The sequence below is a fragment of the Eublepharis macularius genome, chromosome 1 (genome assembly GCF_028583425.1).
Source record: "Eublepharis macularius isolate TG4126 chromosome 1, MPM_Emac_v1.0, whole genome shotgun sequence".
NCBI lineage: Eukaryota > Metazoa > Chordata > Lepidosauria > Squamata > Eublepharidae > Eublepharis > Eublepharis macularius.
In genome coordinates, this window is record NC_072790.1 from 230,195,146 (window position 1) to 230,208,922 (window position 13,777).

Genomic DNA, 13,777 nt, shown 5'->3' on the forward strand with positions numbered 1-13,777 from the left:
GGTGTTTGCACGGGGTTAAAGGTAAAGCCACACCTTTACCTTTAACCTTCCCTGAGGCTGTTTGTGGGGAGGGTGGGCTAGAAATTGAATAAAATGAATTAAATTGAATTGACTTAGGGCCCCCTGAGGAGATATGTAAATAAATAAATGTAAAGGAAATAGCTTTGCCATCCAAGTCCAACTTTCAGGACTTGAAGAGGACCCCAACTTCTAGTCAAAAGTAGGGCAAATGAATTACTCGAAAGGTTTTTTTTAACACACACAATAGGACATTGCTATAACGAAATGGTTCAAAGAGAGGCTTTGGTGAAGGGCCAGGGACTGGAGACTATACTACTGGATACTTGACATAGATATGCTCCTACTGGGTAGTTTCTGTGTTGTGTAATATGTTGTTTTAAATTACTTGTGTTTTATTCTCAACCATGTTTCCCCTCTGTGTTCCAATTTATGCTTCATGTCAAGTTTCTGCAATGCATATCCTAATCTATTGTTTATTGAATGTCCCAGCTGGTGATCCTATTGACTTACACTGTGGAATCTGCCTTGAGTCTCAGTGAGAAAGGAAGGCTATAAATACATAAAATAAATAAAAATAAATATCTGTATTTAGATTCGGATAGAAGCAGAAGCAGACAGTTACTGCTCAGTTGAAGCACCTGGGAAGTGCAAGGATGCTGTGGGCTTGTAGAGGCAGACAGTTACTGCTCAGTTGAAGCACCTGGGAAGTGCAAGGATGCTGTGGGCTTGTAGAAGCAGACAGTTACTGCTCAGTTGAAGCACCTGGGAAGTGCAAGGATGCTGTGGGCTTGTAGAGGCAGACAGTTACTGCTCAGTTGAAGCACCTGGGAAGTGCAAGGATGCTGTGGGCTTGGGCGCTGCAACTTCCTCCGAAAACCAGCTAGCTAGGGAAGAAGGCAGAAGCAGCGGGAGGAAGTTGCTGTGGCCAGAAGTCCCCCAGATGTTTCCTGCTTCTCTGCAGCTTTCCGTGGTTAGCATAGCAGCTTTGGTTAAATCTTTGATGCTGGGAGGAAAGAGTCACAGCTCTGCCATTTGCTGCATCTTCACCCTCCCTAGAACATTGGGGCAAATCCACACGTCCTGGTGTTGTGCTAAATGTTCGTTAAACACCCAGAAGTATAGCGTCTTTCTAGCGTGATTTCAGAAATCACGCTAGAAAGAGGCTATAATACCATCAGCATATTATCCTCTGGTTTATACCTGTATCTATTATAATGATCACTCAGCTCCCTTCTTGCTTTTCTACGTTCGCTATCAAACCACTGGGTGGCATGACCTCTGGAGGGTCTGGTGTAGCTTTTATTTACCTCATTTATAACCCTATTTATTTCTTGCATCATCTGTTCATACCCATCTAAGCAAATATCCATATTATCTGCAACTAAGAATTTCTGTATGATCCTATTTAGTTGGCCAGAGCCAAATAATTCAGACATCCTAGAGTTTAATCTTTCATTCCATCTAACCTTACTCACTTCCTTATCCTTTACTAGTACCTCATTATGTCTCTCCTTGATACGTGGTTTAAAGAAGCTATACTTCTGAGTGTTTAGTGAACATTTAGTGCAACGCCAGGACGCTCCGAGGGCCTGTGGATTTGCCCATGGTTTCTAGGTGTCTTGCACTCACCTAGAATCATAGAAGCATATACCGTTGGAAGGGAACTCTAGGTTCATCTAGTCCAACCCCCTGCATAATGCAGGAAATTCACAACTGTCCCACCCACCCCCACCCCAGTGACCCCTGCTCCCCCAGTGGCCTGGGGAAAATTGCTACCTGACCCCAAGGTGGTGATCAGCCTTACCCTGGGTATATAAGAAGGGGCCACAAGAACTAAGCACCATTGTTTGAGAATCCTTAAGCTGTGACATACACCATTATCCTACAAAACTACGGCCTGTAAATAACCTCTGTGTGGTTCCCTGTGAAATCTTGTTAGGAGGCACCTCTGAACGTACGCTGTGGGAGCCATCGTATCAGTAGGAAAAGGCGCAGAACTTATGCTGTTTCTGCTCAGGGATGCGAAAATGTGCCCCTGCCACTAGAGCAGCTACAGCCAGCAAGGAAACAGGTAGAAATGGCATCCGTACACTCTATTTGCATACTGCCCATTGCTGCTCCCCCTTCATTCCGGACTCTCCCCTGTTTCCGCTTTCACATCCGGGGCTGGTGACAGCACATGGCAATGTGGCACCCACGGCTTCTAGAGGGATGCCTGCCCTCGCATCCTTCCACTGCCTGTTTGTGAGTGCTTTACTACCTCTGCTCCCAGCTGCATGTACTGCCTAGCACTGCTGGAGACTGGCATGTGGCTGGTGCGCAAAGCAACAGTATTCCTATTGGCCATGGCAGTGACACTTCTAGCTGCACCCCCCCCCACCCAGCACCATTGGGGAAAGAGCATGCAGTGCAGGCATTGTGGGTAACTATGACTGCAAGTGGTGGGAGAACTTGCAAGTGCGCAAACGAAAGATGCACAGGCAGGTGGGGGCATGAGCGTGGGAGGGCAAGAAGGGGAGCAGAGTAGTGGGCATGGGGGACCCCAGAACATGGAACTGGCCCTGGTCACATCTGCACAAAAGATGATACAAGAGAGATTGTGCCTGCCCCCTGTGGCCCAGCAACAGCCCCCACACCCATCAAGTCACGCTGCAGTTTCAGTGTGGTTTAGCTAGGAAAAGAAGAAATCTCTTTACAGGGCCCAAAGAAGGGGGGGATGTGGATCTTAGCTCTCCTATTTAGAAGGCAGAAATGAACTCTGCCCTCCTGCCTGTAGCAGTGGGGGGTGGAATGTCCACATGGACACTCCATCCGTTGCCACCCCACAGTTCACCCTCTGAATCAGATTAAAGGAAGTTTTTCTTTGATCTGATTTATAAGGGAAAGCCCCGGGAAGTTCATGTGCCATGCTCAAAACGAGCACGATGTCGTGTGGGTGCTCCCATTTAAAGCAGGGGTTTCCTGCAATCCGTGGGTGGAGGGAGGGAGGTTCCCAAGTGGAAACAAGCATCAGTACCCCAAGTCTAAAATAATTAACATGTGTGCCTGAAGCAAGCACAGGACTCTGATCAGAGAGGCCATGTGTCAAGGGAAGAGAACCTGCTTTGCAAGCAGGAGGCCATGGGTTCAGTCCCTGGCTTTGACACTTATAGCATCTCAGGTACTGCGAAAGACCATTCGTTGCCTCCCACCTGGGACAATGCTTACTTGCCAGAATAGGCAATACGAAGCTAAATGGGCCAATGGTCTGACTTGGTATACAATAACTTCATATATCCTAATAGCCCTAGAGAGTGTTTTAAGCTCCAAGCTTGGGCTAAACGTTACTTTACAAATCCAAGCTGTGCAAATGTAGAGGCAGGAAGGGAGACGCAGCAACTTGGCAGGAGGCATGCTCTCTGTCCTTCCTATACTGCTCCTCAGCAGTTTTGCCTTCAGCCTGGGTTCTTTTCAGTTCTGAAGTTGAAATGGGGCAGGTGGTGGTGAAAATATGGCTGGAGTTGGGAATTTGGAGAGAAGAACAAGCGGGCAGGGGAAAACTTCCTTAACAGTCTTTTCTTGCATACCAAGGGTCCCTTCCTAGTGATGCTCCTGACTTTGCCCTACAGAGAAAAAAAAACCTGAGGAATCTTAATCTCCCCCCCCCCCTGCAAAGTTGAATTCTGGGTTTAAGTCCCACCACCCTTGATGGGGTGCTAGTGTGCCAAGGAGCATTGCATTATGTTGGTGAGTTTTTATAAACTTTGGGATAACCTCGCGGCATTCCTGCTGTGGGAATGTATTCGGATCCTGGGTCCTGAGTGTTTTGAGTGACCTCTGCTGGCAACAATGGGTAACAAGAATGTGCACATTGCTGGATTCCAGCCCAGGCATTTTCACTGGGTGTTACAGTGGAACGTGTAATATCAGTTATGTGTATCTTGATCACTCTTAAACTTGACATGCAAAAGCCACTGTGTCGCCACTTGTCCATTATGGTTTATTGAGGGGGGAAGTTGGCGGGGGGTGGTAAATAGGATTTGAGCTTCCTTCTAGGGCATGCCATCTCATGAACTGGCTAGGAGTGTTGTCCCTTTAACTAGCAAAAAGTAATCAGTAACCATTGGTAGGTGAGACTGTTGTGTCATAAAAATAAACAGGAGTCCTATGGCTCCTTAAACACTTAATAGTTTTTACTCTAGCATAGATTTATTCTGGCATAAATTGGGTAGTCTTCAGGGTGTTGCAAGATTCCTGTTTATTTTTTCTGCAATCTTTTTAAGGCCTCATAACAACAAACCTGTCCACGCCAATTCCTTTCAATCAAATGAGTGCTGGGAGTTCTGTGCAAGGAATTTAATTCCAAGGTGTGCACAGCTTCAATTAAGATCTGGACCGCAGCTCGCAGGGTTGCCGGCTAAGCGCTGGCAACTGATAGGAATTGCAAGGAGCAGAGACATGTAAAATAGGTGTTGCAGTGATGCCACAACTTCACATCTGGCACAAACATGGAAGTGACATCAGTGCATCGGTATGACACTCTACAATTCCCCCAGAACTCTATAGTTATACTGTTGGTTTTACCATAACTTTGGTGGAATCCTAGAGTCTTGCAACAATGTCACATCCAAGTTCATAGTGGAAGTGATATCATGGCATCACCACATCACCTATTCCCCCACCACTCTCCTGAACAGATAGGATTGCCAGCCTCCCAGTGGTGGCTGGAGATCTCCCAGAATTAGGACTGATCTCCAGACCACAGAGATCAGTTCTCCTGGAGAAAATGGTTGCTTTGGAGAATGGACATTATGGCACTATAACCCTCACTGAGGTCCCTCCCCTCTCAAAGCCCCACCCTCTCCAGGCTCAACCTCAAAATCTCCAGGCATTTCTCAAGCTGGAGCTGGCATCTCTCAGCGGCAAACACCCACGGTCCAGGCCAAGAGGTCTTGTGCTATAACAGGAGACCTGGCCACCCTAGCACGTGAGAAAGGGGACGTGAACCTCCTCCCTGTGTTATTTTTCCAACCCGAAATGACCCTGGGGAGACTCTATTTGCTCTGTCTGGGATCATATGCATCCCAATAAGACAAATTATTTATTTATGTTATTTACAGTCTGCCTTTCTCAATAAGTCTCAAGGTGGATTACACAATATAAATCAATACGATAATCGACTGGGACATTCAATAAACAATACTTTGGGGTAAGGATAACAGAAATTTGGAAACAATACAGAGCTGGAAAATTCCTCTCCCCACATCCTGAGGTCCCAGTCCAAATTGGGCCTACATATGCCTGGAAGTTAAGATCTGAGCATGAAACTGCTGGGTTGCCAGCTCCAGGTTGGAAAATTCCTGGAGATTTGGGAGGTGGGGCCAAGGGACGGTGGGGTTTGGGGAGGGACCTCATCGGGGCAAAATGCCATACAGTCTACCCTTCAAAGCAGCCATTTTCTCCAGGGGAACCGATCTCTGTTATCTGGAGATCAGCTATAATTCTACGTGATCTCCAGGCTCCACCTGGAGGTTGGCAATGGCTACTCTACAGGGTACATCTGACTGACGTGACTGGGGCAGACTTGTAAGGGGATGTGAGGTGTTTATAATGTCTGAATCAGCCCTGAGATAGCTACTTCTCTGGAAATAATATGGTTTGTCAGCCAAAAAATGACTTACCTATGTGGCAAAGTAGCTGCACAAGTGAGCTGTGATCAAATCTTACCTCAGCCGTGAACTCACTAGGTGACCTTAGGCACAGTAAGTCATGCTTTCTCAGCTCAGTCCCCTACATGAATAACAACAGTGTCCTTCTACTTTACAGGGGTGGTTGTTAATGATTACTGCAATCATCATGAACATAAACATCCCAATTAAGTCTTATAGAGTCACACTCACGGCCTACTGAACCATTCTACACAAGATATCTTACACGGGGACGCTCAAGTGACTTACTTTCTGTGTGGTCTTATAGTCAAGTGTATTCTGTCTCCCTAGCATGTGTATCCACAATGGGAGTACAAGTGTAAGATCTTTCACTTGATCCTACTTGTGTAAGATGTCTTGTGTAGAGAGACTCATTGACAAGTTCCTTTGACTGTGATTCTCCAAAGCTGTGCAGCGCTCTAGGCCTTGATGTACCTCAGGTTAAAACCTTTTATATTGTGGAAGTTAGGAATGGGAGTTACACAGTGTGATGGGAGATCACAGTTTTAGAGCAAAGTACAAATAAGGAATGTGTTAGGATTGTGCCTGTTTGGGTTTAGCAGCATATTGTTAAGTGCTTCAACTGCTGCTTTCTATCAGGACTAAAGAAGGCCCAAGACTCCCCCCCACCCCCCAACTGCTGGTAATTCTGTTCTGTAGCTTAACCTTCTATCAACATTGTAAACAAACTTACACATATAGCATTTACAGTATAATTTCTGCCCAATGTATCTTGGGGGCAGAAAGAGTGCCACAAAGCTGGTTTTGTTTGTGGCGGCAGAAATTGTGTTTGAATATAAGATACTAGACAACTAACATAAACATTCATGAATATTATAGGAAAACATTTTAAAAATCTAAAATTAATAATTTTTGATACTTGGGGTGTTTTCCTACCCCAACAATATATCTCTGTCTGTGATGCCAGCTGAATCCTCCTTTTCCAAAGCATTTTCTGAGGGTTGCTTATTGTAATTTTAGCATAGGAGAAGACAATGATATAAAGAGTTCAGAGGGATAAAAGCTATGGGCACCAAGAACCAGCTTTGAGCTTGTCTTACATCCAGTGAATCATAGCACTTTCTTAACTCAGAAAAGTACTTAGGTTACGTCAGGGGTCATTTCATAGAAAAAGAGCTGGAGGAACTCACTAGCATAGTTCATTAGCATATGCCATGCCCCCTTGCCATCACCAGAAGCGTGTCATTGCCATAACTGATTTGCATATGCCACATCCCCTGACATCACCTATCCTGGCTGTTTTGGACCCAATCCTGGCCATTCAGGGCTGAAATTGGGCCCAAAATGGCAAAAAGGGGCTGAAAACGGCCAAAAAGGGGCCCAAAATGGTCAGGATCAGCCGCTGCTGAGTGGGAGAGTGATCCACCACCCGTCAGAGGCCCAATCCGAGAGTCAGGTGGGCGGGGCCACCTGACATGTGACCTCTTTGGGGAACTGCCGGAACTGCGTTCCCGTGCATTCCCCCTCAAAATGAGCCCTGGGTTACATGAATGGCTGCTGGGATTGCCAACTTTTTCATCAGCCTTTGCTCCTGTGCGTCTGACAACAGCTTGATCTGCAGATGCTCAGCAGGTGAGGATGCTTATCTCTGTGCCATGCCAGCTGATTTCTGCAGATCAATTTGCTATTAAAAGCACAAGAATTGGCCACACTGATTAATTGGCAAACTTACTACTCGCTAGCAGGGGTATAATCTCAGCCACTCACCCAAGGAGAAAGAGGGAATCAGTTGCCCAACAAGGAAGAGGCCCCACAATTCTTGAATCCCAGGTCAGTGATGTCACCCATGAGGAAACACTGGTGGTTATGCACATACCACACTCTTCTAGTCATAGGGTGATGCTTGCAATTACCCACCCCATGGCAGGATTTACTGGCAAACATGAATGGCTCGCAAGAGTTCCCCCATGATTCAGTAGGCATGTCACATGAGCAGGCCATTCAAATCACAGACTTGGCAAGCACTTGCCAAATCAATACTTGCGGGTATTGATTTTCTTGAAAGCCTAAGGATTCAGAAAAACAACACAGCCCTTGAGGAAGTGCAAGGCAAGGCTGTCATAACTGACCTCTAACTATCCAGCCCAGCTCTTGTGTATGACTCAGCAGGAAACAGATTTCAACAAGGGAATGCATCTTTTAAAAATGCCAACCTGATCCAGCTATGGCGATCTGTGCATGATAAGCAGGCTTGTGTGTGCACATCACTTGCTGGGTTTCGGAATAATGTATATTCTGATGCACATTTGACCTGCCAGCACACAGAACAAACAACTGCATGTTAGCGCCTGTCAAGGACTGTTCACAAGTTACAATCCAAGGAGAATGATCGTGCATGGGGCAAACATGAATGAGGAATTTATTATAAGAGAATCACACAAATGATACAGGTCACACAGCACCCCCTCTTCACAAACATCAGTTCCTAAGCAAAACTATAACTATATTGGCCCTCCACAGTATCCGGGTTAATAAACAAAGGATATCCACCAATCTTGAGCGACTTTTTCCTTTAGATTCCATGTTTCTTTGGGCACTGTTCAGTTAAATTGCTCAGGCCACTCAAGGTAGAGCTGGTCCCACACTAGAGGATGTTTGTTTATCCTCACCTCAAGTCATTCTCTCGGACTATGCCAGCAGGACTTGTCTGATGCGCTTTGACCTGAACAGCAATCATTTCTGAATTCCACATGCAGAAATCATTTCGACAGTTAGTGCTGTATTTCTGGCCCTTACTGAATGACCAAGACAGTGTTTGCTTCTTGAACTGCAGAACACCAGGGGGATGGAGATATACCTAAGGGAACACAGTTCTGGGGGTCTCAGACACCTGGAAAGCCAAGCAAAGAATTGTTGAAGGCAGGGGTCATTTCATGGAAAAGAGCTGGAGGAACTCATTAGCATAACTTATTAGCATAACTCATTAGCACATGCCACGCCTCTTGCTATCATCGGAAGTGTGTCATTAGTATAACTGATTTGCATATGCCACACCCCCTGACCACCTATTCTGGCTGTTTTGGACCAATCCTGGTCATTCAGGGCCGAAATTGGGCCCAAAATGGCAAAAAGGGGCTGAATATGGCTGAAAAGGGGCCCAAAATGGTCAGGATCGGGCCACTGACGAGCGGGAGAGTGATCCACCACCCGTCAGAGGCCCGATCCAGGCCGTTTCGGCCCCAATCCAGGCTGAAATGGGCCCAAAATGGCCATGTGTCAGGTGGGTGGGGCCACCTGACATGTAACCTCTTTGGGGAACTGCCAGGACTGCATTCCTGTGCATTCCCCCCCTCGAAATGAGCCCTGGTCAAAGGATAACAGTGGCATATCTGTTTTCATCAAGCATCTTGCATGTGTTCTTCTTAATGAGAGGAGGGATTCAGACAGGATCTTTGTCTGAGGGCCTGTGGTCATTTGCTATATTGAACTCCACTGTTAGGAACCCTCTAGATAAAGGGACCTCAACTGTCTCTTCTCCAAGAGGAGTATATAATTGGAGAAGTCCTATAATGAAAGGAAGTATGTGTATGTGATGCTTCTCCGTGGGGTCGGGGAGACCAATAAGAAGGACATTTCATGACCACATGAGATAGCCAAAGCTAAAAAGACAAAGGTGAATAAATTAGCCTGTTAGTTAAATTTCAAGAGGGAACGGAGCTCTTGCTGCCTTTTCTTCCTGCTGAGCAGGCTTGAGAGCATGGCATGTCTCCGAATCAGCTTGTTTGCTTCTGCCCTCTACTGGATTTGTGTGCAAAATCAGAAGTCATCATATGCCTAGTAAGCACTGGGGAGGGGACATCTGGGGACTGAAATGACAGATTCGCATGTACACAGGAATCTCAGTTGTTTATATCATGTGCATAACTCACCATCACCCCTTCCAAGAGGTGCTATTTTAATTCATCCTTTAATTCTCTGATGCAGTCTCTGGTGCCAAGGAACAGAGAGGAGGGAGGCTGATTTATAACTGCACCTGGGGCACTGAGGATCCCACTGTAGTTGGGGGCGGGGCAGGTGGGGGGGGGAAATCGGCAGCATGGATTCAACACTCTCATTAAGAGCCCAGCAGAGGGGGAATTTATGGGGATGCCATGAAGTTTAGGAAGCTTATCACAATCCTTATTTTGGCTTTTGGGGGGGGGGAGAAGGTGCCTAGTTAAAAATAGTGTTAGTGCAAGCTGTTTGAGCTGTTGTTCACCCTGCCCTCCCCCTCACCTCGCCCTCCCCTTTGCCCCAAATCTCTGAATGGGGAAAGGATGCATCTTGTCTCTAATGCACATTTATTCATATATTGACTTCATTTCTACCTGCCTTTCTCCTCAATGGGGACCTAAAGCACCTTACATTGTCCTCCTCCATTTTATCCCCACAACAACCCTGCAAGGCAGAGAATGTGACTGACCCAAGGTCACCGAGCAAGCTTCCATGACAGAGCAGGGACTCAAACCTGGGACTCCTGGATTCTAGTCAAACACTCTAACCATTACGCCACACCGATTCTCATACACTACGCTCGCTCTCATGTATGTAAAAACATGTGCATGAATGGCACATGCAGCTCCCCTTTAAACCTCATGTCAGAGAGACTCATTTGGAAGTGTTGGTAACAGATAAGTACAATTGTGTTTTGTTAGGGTATCTTTCACCTAGAGAACAAACACCATATTGGCTTTGAAAACAGAGCAGGATAGGAAACTACTGTAGAGTAAAGGAATAGTTTCAGAAAAGTGTAATGGGGCAGGTGGCATAGACAGTCATCTTTGGTATTACACGTGGGTCTCAATTTTCATCTGAAAAATGCTGCAAAGAGATTTTTTTGCCAGGGATATCAGAACTCCTGGCACTGGCCCTGGTTCCTCATTGGAAAAAAAAATTACTGTGTGGTTTAACTGTACAACGGTCACTTGGTTGACACAAGATCAGAAGAAAGGGAGAGGCGTATCCATTGAGAGTTTCAGTCTTGTAGGCAATGTTCTTTAAACTGTTGTTGTTGAATAAATCTTGACTGGGAAGGTGGGAAATTGGAGGCAGGGGCTGAGGAAAAAGACAGAGTGCTGGTCAGAAGTTCCAAGCGGATTGACAGGGAATGTCAGGCATCTGGCCCAGATGAGGGTGGCCCAGTGTGACGCAGTAGGGGTGGGTGGATCAACCACTTGCCACGTTGGAGCCATCAGGAGATGAATTCCTGGGGACAGCGCAAATGTGGAACACACCTGAAGAGAGAATGGGACAGCTTGTGAGCAAATGATGAGTGGCAGGATGCATATAGGAGAGCATTAGCTGTGGGGAGAAAGTGCAGGGGGGAAGTAACCATAGGCCCTTAACTGAGGAAAACTTGGATGCTCTCTGTCATAAGATGCTGGACTTCCTCAGCCCAGGAAGTAAGTAGGCCAAGAGACCATAGGGTTGGCCATACTCTGTTTGTGGTGTTCTAAAACTGGAAAAGACAGCTCAGGAGTGGTGCCCACAAGAATAAGAAGTGCTGAAAGGTAATATTACAACAGTACCTGCTGAGATGGTAAGGATGACTGCGATCCAACCCAAAATGTAGGACCAGGAGAAACGCCAGTCAGGATAGCGTTTTCCATAGAAATTCACTGTCACTCCCGTATAGACTGATACACCCAGCAAGGCAAAGAGGCCTAAAGTGGGATAGGAAGCACAGAGTAAAGGACTCTATGGTTGCTTTCAGTATGGTGGGTAGACAAAAGAATCAGCTTATTTTGTCATCCATTCCTCAGATCAAGTCGGTTCCTTGTTATGAATGATTTACACATTCAGGGACTAAGCATTCAAACAGAATTCTTATGAACCAAGGCTGAAATGAAGCTTTGGTGACTTTCATTGGCTCCAGAATAGGGTTCCCAGTATTGTATCAGCAAATGCTGGGATATCTGGGGAGGCAGTGCCTGGGGAGGGTAGAGTTTGAGGAGGATGGGATGTCACTTCTGGATGATGCTCTAGACTGCCACTTCTCATCTCTATGGTCTTTACCATAGACACTAGGGGAAATTCCTAGAGCACCACTCTGTGGAGGCCATTTTTTCTCTCACTCCTGAATTCCTGAGGGATGGAAAATTGGGGCTGGAGCAAGAAATTCCCCACTCTGGGTGGGTAATAAGAGACTCTGAAATCCAGAGCACTGCATATTTCCCTAAGGAGACATGTGGTTCTTGTTCTCCCCTATGACAATGGTAAAATCTATGGCATCTTCCATGGGTGAATGGACCACCCCAGGCCTAACAACCTGAAAAGAACTTTTCTATCACCTCAGATATTATACTTATTTTGCACATTCAGTTGTCAGAATGAAACACTCAAATTGTTTACTTCTGGGCCAGGACTGTGGCTCCCTTCAGCAGATAAAAGTAAAAGTTAACTCTTTTCGTTAAATATGCAGATATAACACCGTCAAGTAATGCATATACAAATATGATACAGTCAAAGTAGAGCATGTCTCAAGACAAGCATCTCCTCCCCGTCTCTGGTATCTCCCCCCACTCTGCCACACTTACCTGCAATCAACAGCGTGATTCCTGCTGCGCGAGTGCGCGTGGACCGGGCATTGCTGGAGTAGGCAGTCAGCCCCAAGGTGATCCCAGCCAAGGAGGAGAGGATAGAGAGAAGCATGAATGCCCGAGTGGCATCCCAGAAGGCTGTGTGGGGAAACAAGGGACAACTGACAGGCACCGAGGAGAGCTGGAGTTAGCAGAGAGTGGGAAGGATGGCTCTCCGTGGGGTTAGTGGGTCTCAGGACCTGACCTGCATTTTAAGCTTTTAGCCTCCTCCTCAGAATCTCCAGAGGAAGGAGGGGGAAAAAACCATGAGGAAGAGTAGACTGAAGGCAGCCAGCGACTTCCCTGCTTAGTTTAAAGGCTTTCATTATCAGCCCCATCCATTCAAGCTCCTTCCGAGAGGCACCAGGCACAGCCAATCTCCGTCCCTAATCCACTGGGGATTTTGCCCGTCCAGGTGCCAGTGGGCTTTGCCCTATCATATCAGGCTTCACCCATAATGTGCCAGGCCCCACCCTTTCGCTCCCAGGCTCCACCCTCTGAGCTTCAGGGTGGTTGAGATTAAGACAGGCCTCAAGAGAGCCATGTATCCCATTCTGAGGAAGGGCGGGATTGAAATGTGATGGATAACACGGGAGAGCTCAAGGTCCACAAACAGAATCCTTATTTTTATCTTTAAAATGTAGTAAGCTATACGGTTGAGCTGGGCCTCTCCACTTTACTAGACCAGACTTGATCCGCATTGCTATTGTGTTCATTGTTCAGGTACTTCACATATGTTATCACCGTACAACTTCTCAACAGCCCCTATAGGTAGGCTACAATTATCATCTTGCCCCCCACCCCCATACTGCAGACAGAGGATCTGAGGCTAAGAGTTGCTTTTTTAAGTCCCTGTGTTGCTGAGAGATTGGCCTCCCCGATTGCTACACCAGCCCTCTCTAAATCCCACGATATTAGAGAATATGGGCCTCTGCAGTATTGCAATGTGCTGAGAAATTCAATGGCCGTGTCCATTGTGTTTCTGAGTCCAAAAGCAGAGGTGCCCCTTACCAAGGGTGATGGTATGTGGATGGCATTTGCTTCCCACGCAGAACCGCCAGAGGCCTTGGTTGCTTAGGTTGCCTGAGTAGCGGTACTGCATCCAGAAGTCCGTCGCCGTGGCAACTATGAGGAGGATGAGGCCAGAAACTGCACACAGCAGCCCACCTCCCATCAAGCTGAACATCACTGGCCACTCGTTGGTCTGAGGCTCAGGAGGGGGGCCTTCCTCTTGCAGAAGGACCAGAGGAGAAGGATCTGCCTGGGGAGGGACCACAAAGAGGGGAGGGGGAGTAAAATAGCACCATAGTTGCACCTCCTATCTCGTGGTTTTGCTGATGTAGGGCAAATTCTGCAGTGGTGGGGAAGAATCCTGAATTCTGCAATCTGGATAGAAAATCTGGCACTTCCAGCTTTTGCTAGTTGTGAGAAGTGGCAAAGCTGGAAGTGAGAAGTGGCCCTGCAGCTTCATCCCACCCTTTTCTTCATATT

The 13,777-nt window shown here is 46.8% G+C and overlaps 1 protein-coding gene across 1 annotated transcript; it reads right to left on the reverse strand.

Annotated features, from left to right (window-relative positions):
- Positions 1-10,874: 10,874 nt before the first annotated feature.
- On the reverse strand, positions 10,875-13,472 carry LOC129343452 (lens fiber membrane intrinsic protein-like). Its single transcript, XM_054999653.1, has 4 exons — positions 13,298-13,472; positions 12,245-12,385; positions 11,237-11,371; positions 10,875-10,942 (listed from the first exon to the last, which is right to left on the reverse strand). Exons 1-4 carry the CDS (start codon positions 13,470-13,472, stop codon positions 10,875-10,877), a joined length of 519 nt encoding a protein of 172 aa, XP_054855628.1.
- Positions 13,473-13,777: the final 305 nt, after the last annotated feature.

What these genes read in the sequence shown, in the direction of transcription:
- LOC129343452 (XM_054999653.1), bottom strand. Translation starts at nt 13,472, where the DNA reads ATGTTCAGCTTGATGGGAGGTGGGCTGCTGTGTGCAGTTTCTGGCCTC. An exon ending in AATCACGCTGTTGATTGCAG is followed by an intron (nt 11,372 to 12,244) that starts GTAAGTGTGGCA and finishes ATCCCACTTTAG; the next exon opens with GCCTCTTTGCCTTGCTGGGT. An exon ending in CATCCTTACCATCTCAGCAG is followed by an intron (nt 10,943 to 11,236) that starts GTACTGTTGTAA and finishes TTCTCTCTTCAG; the next exon opens with GTGTGTTCCACATTTGCGCT.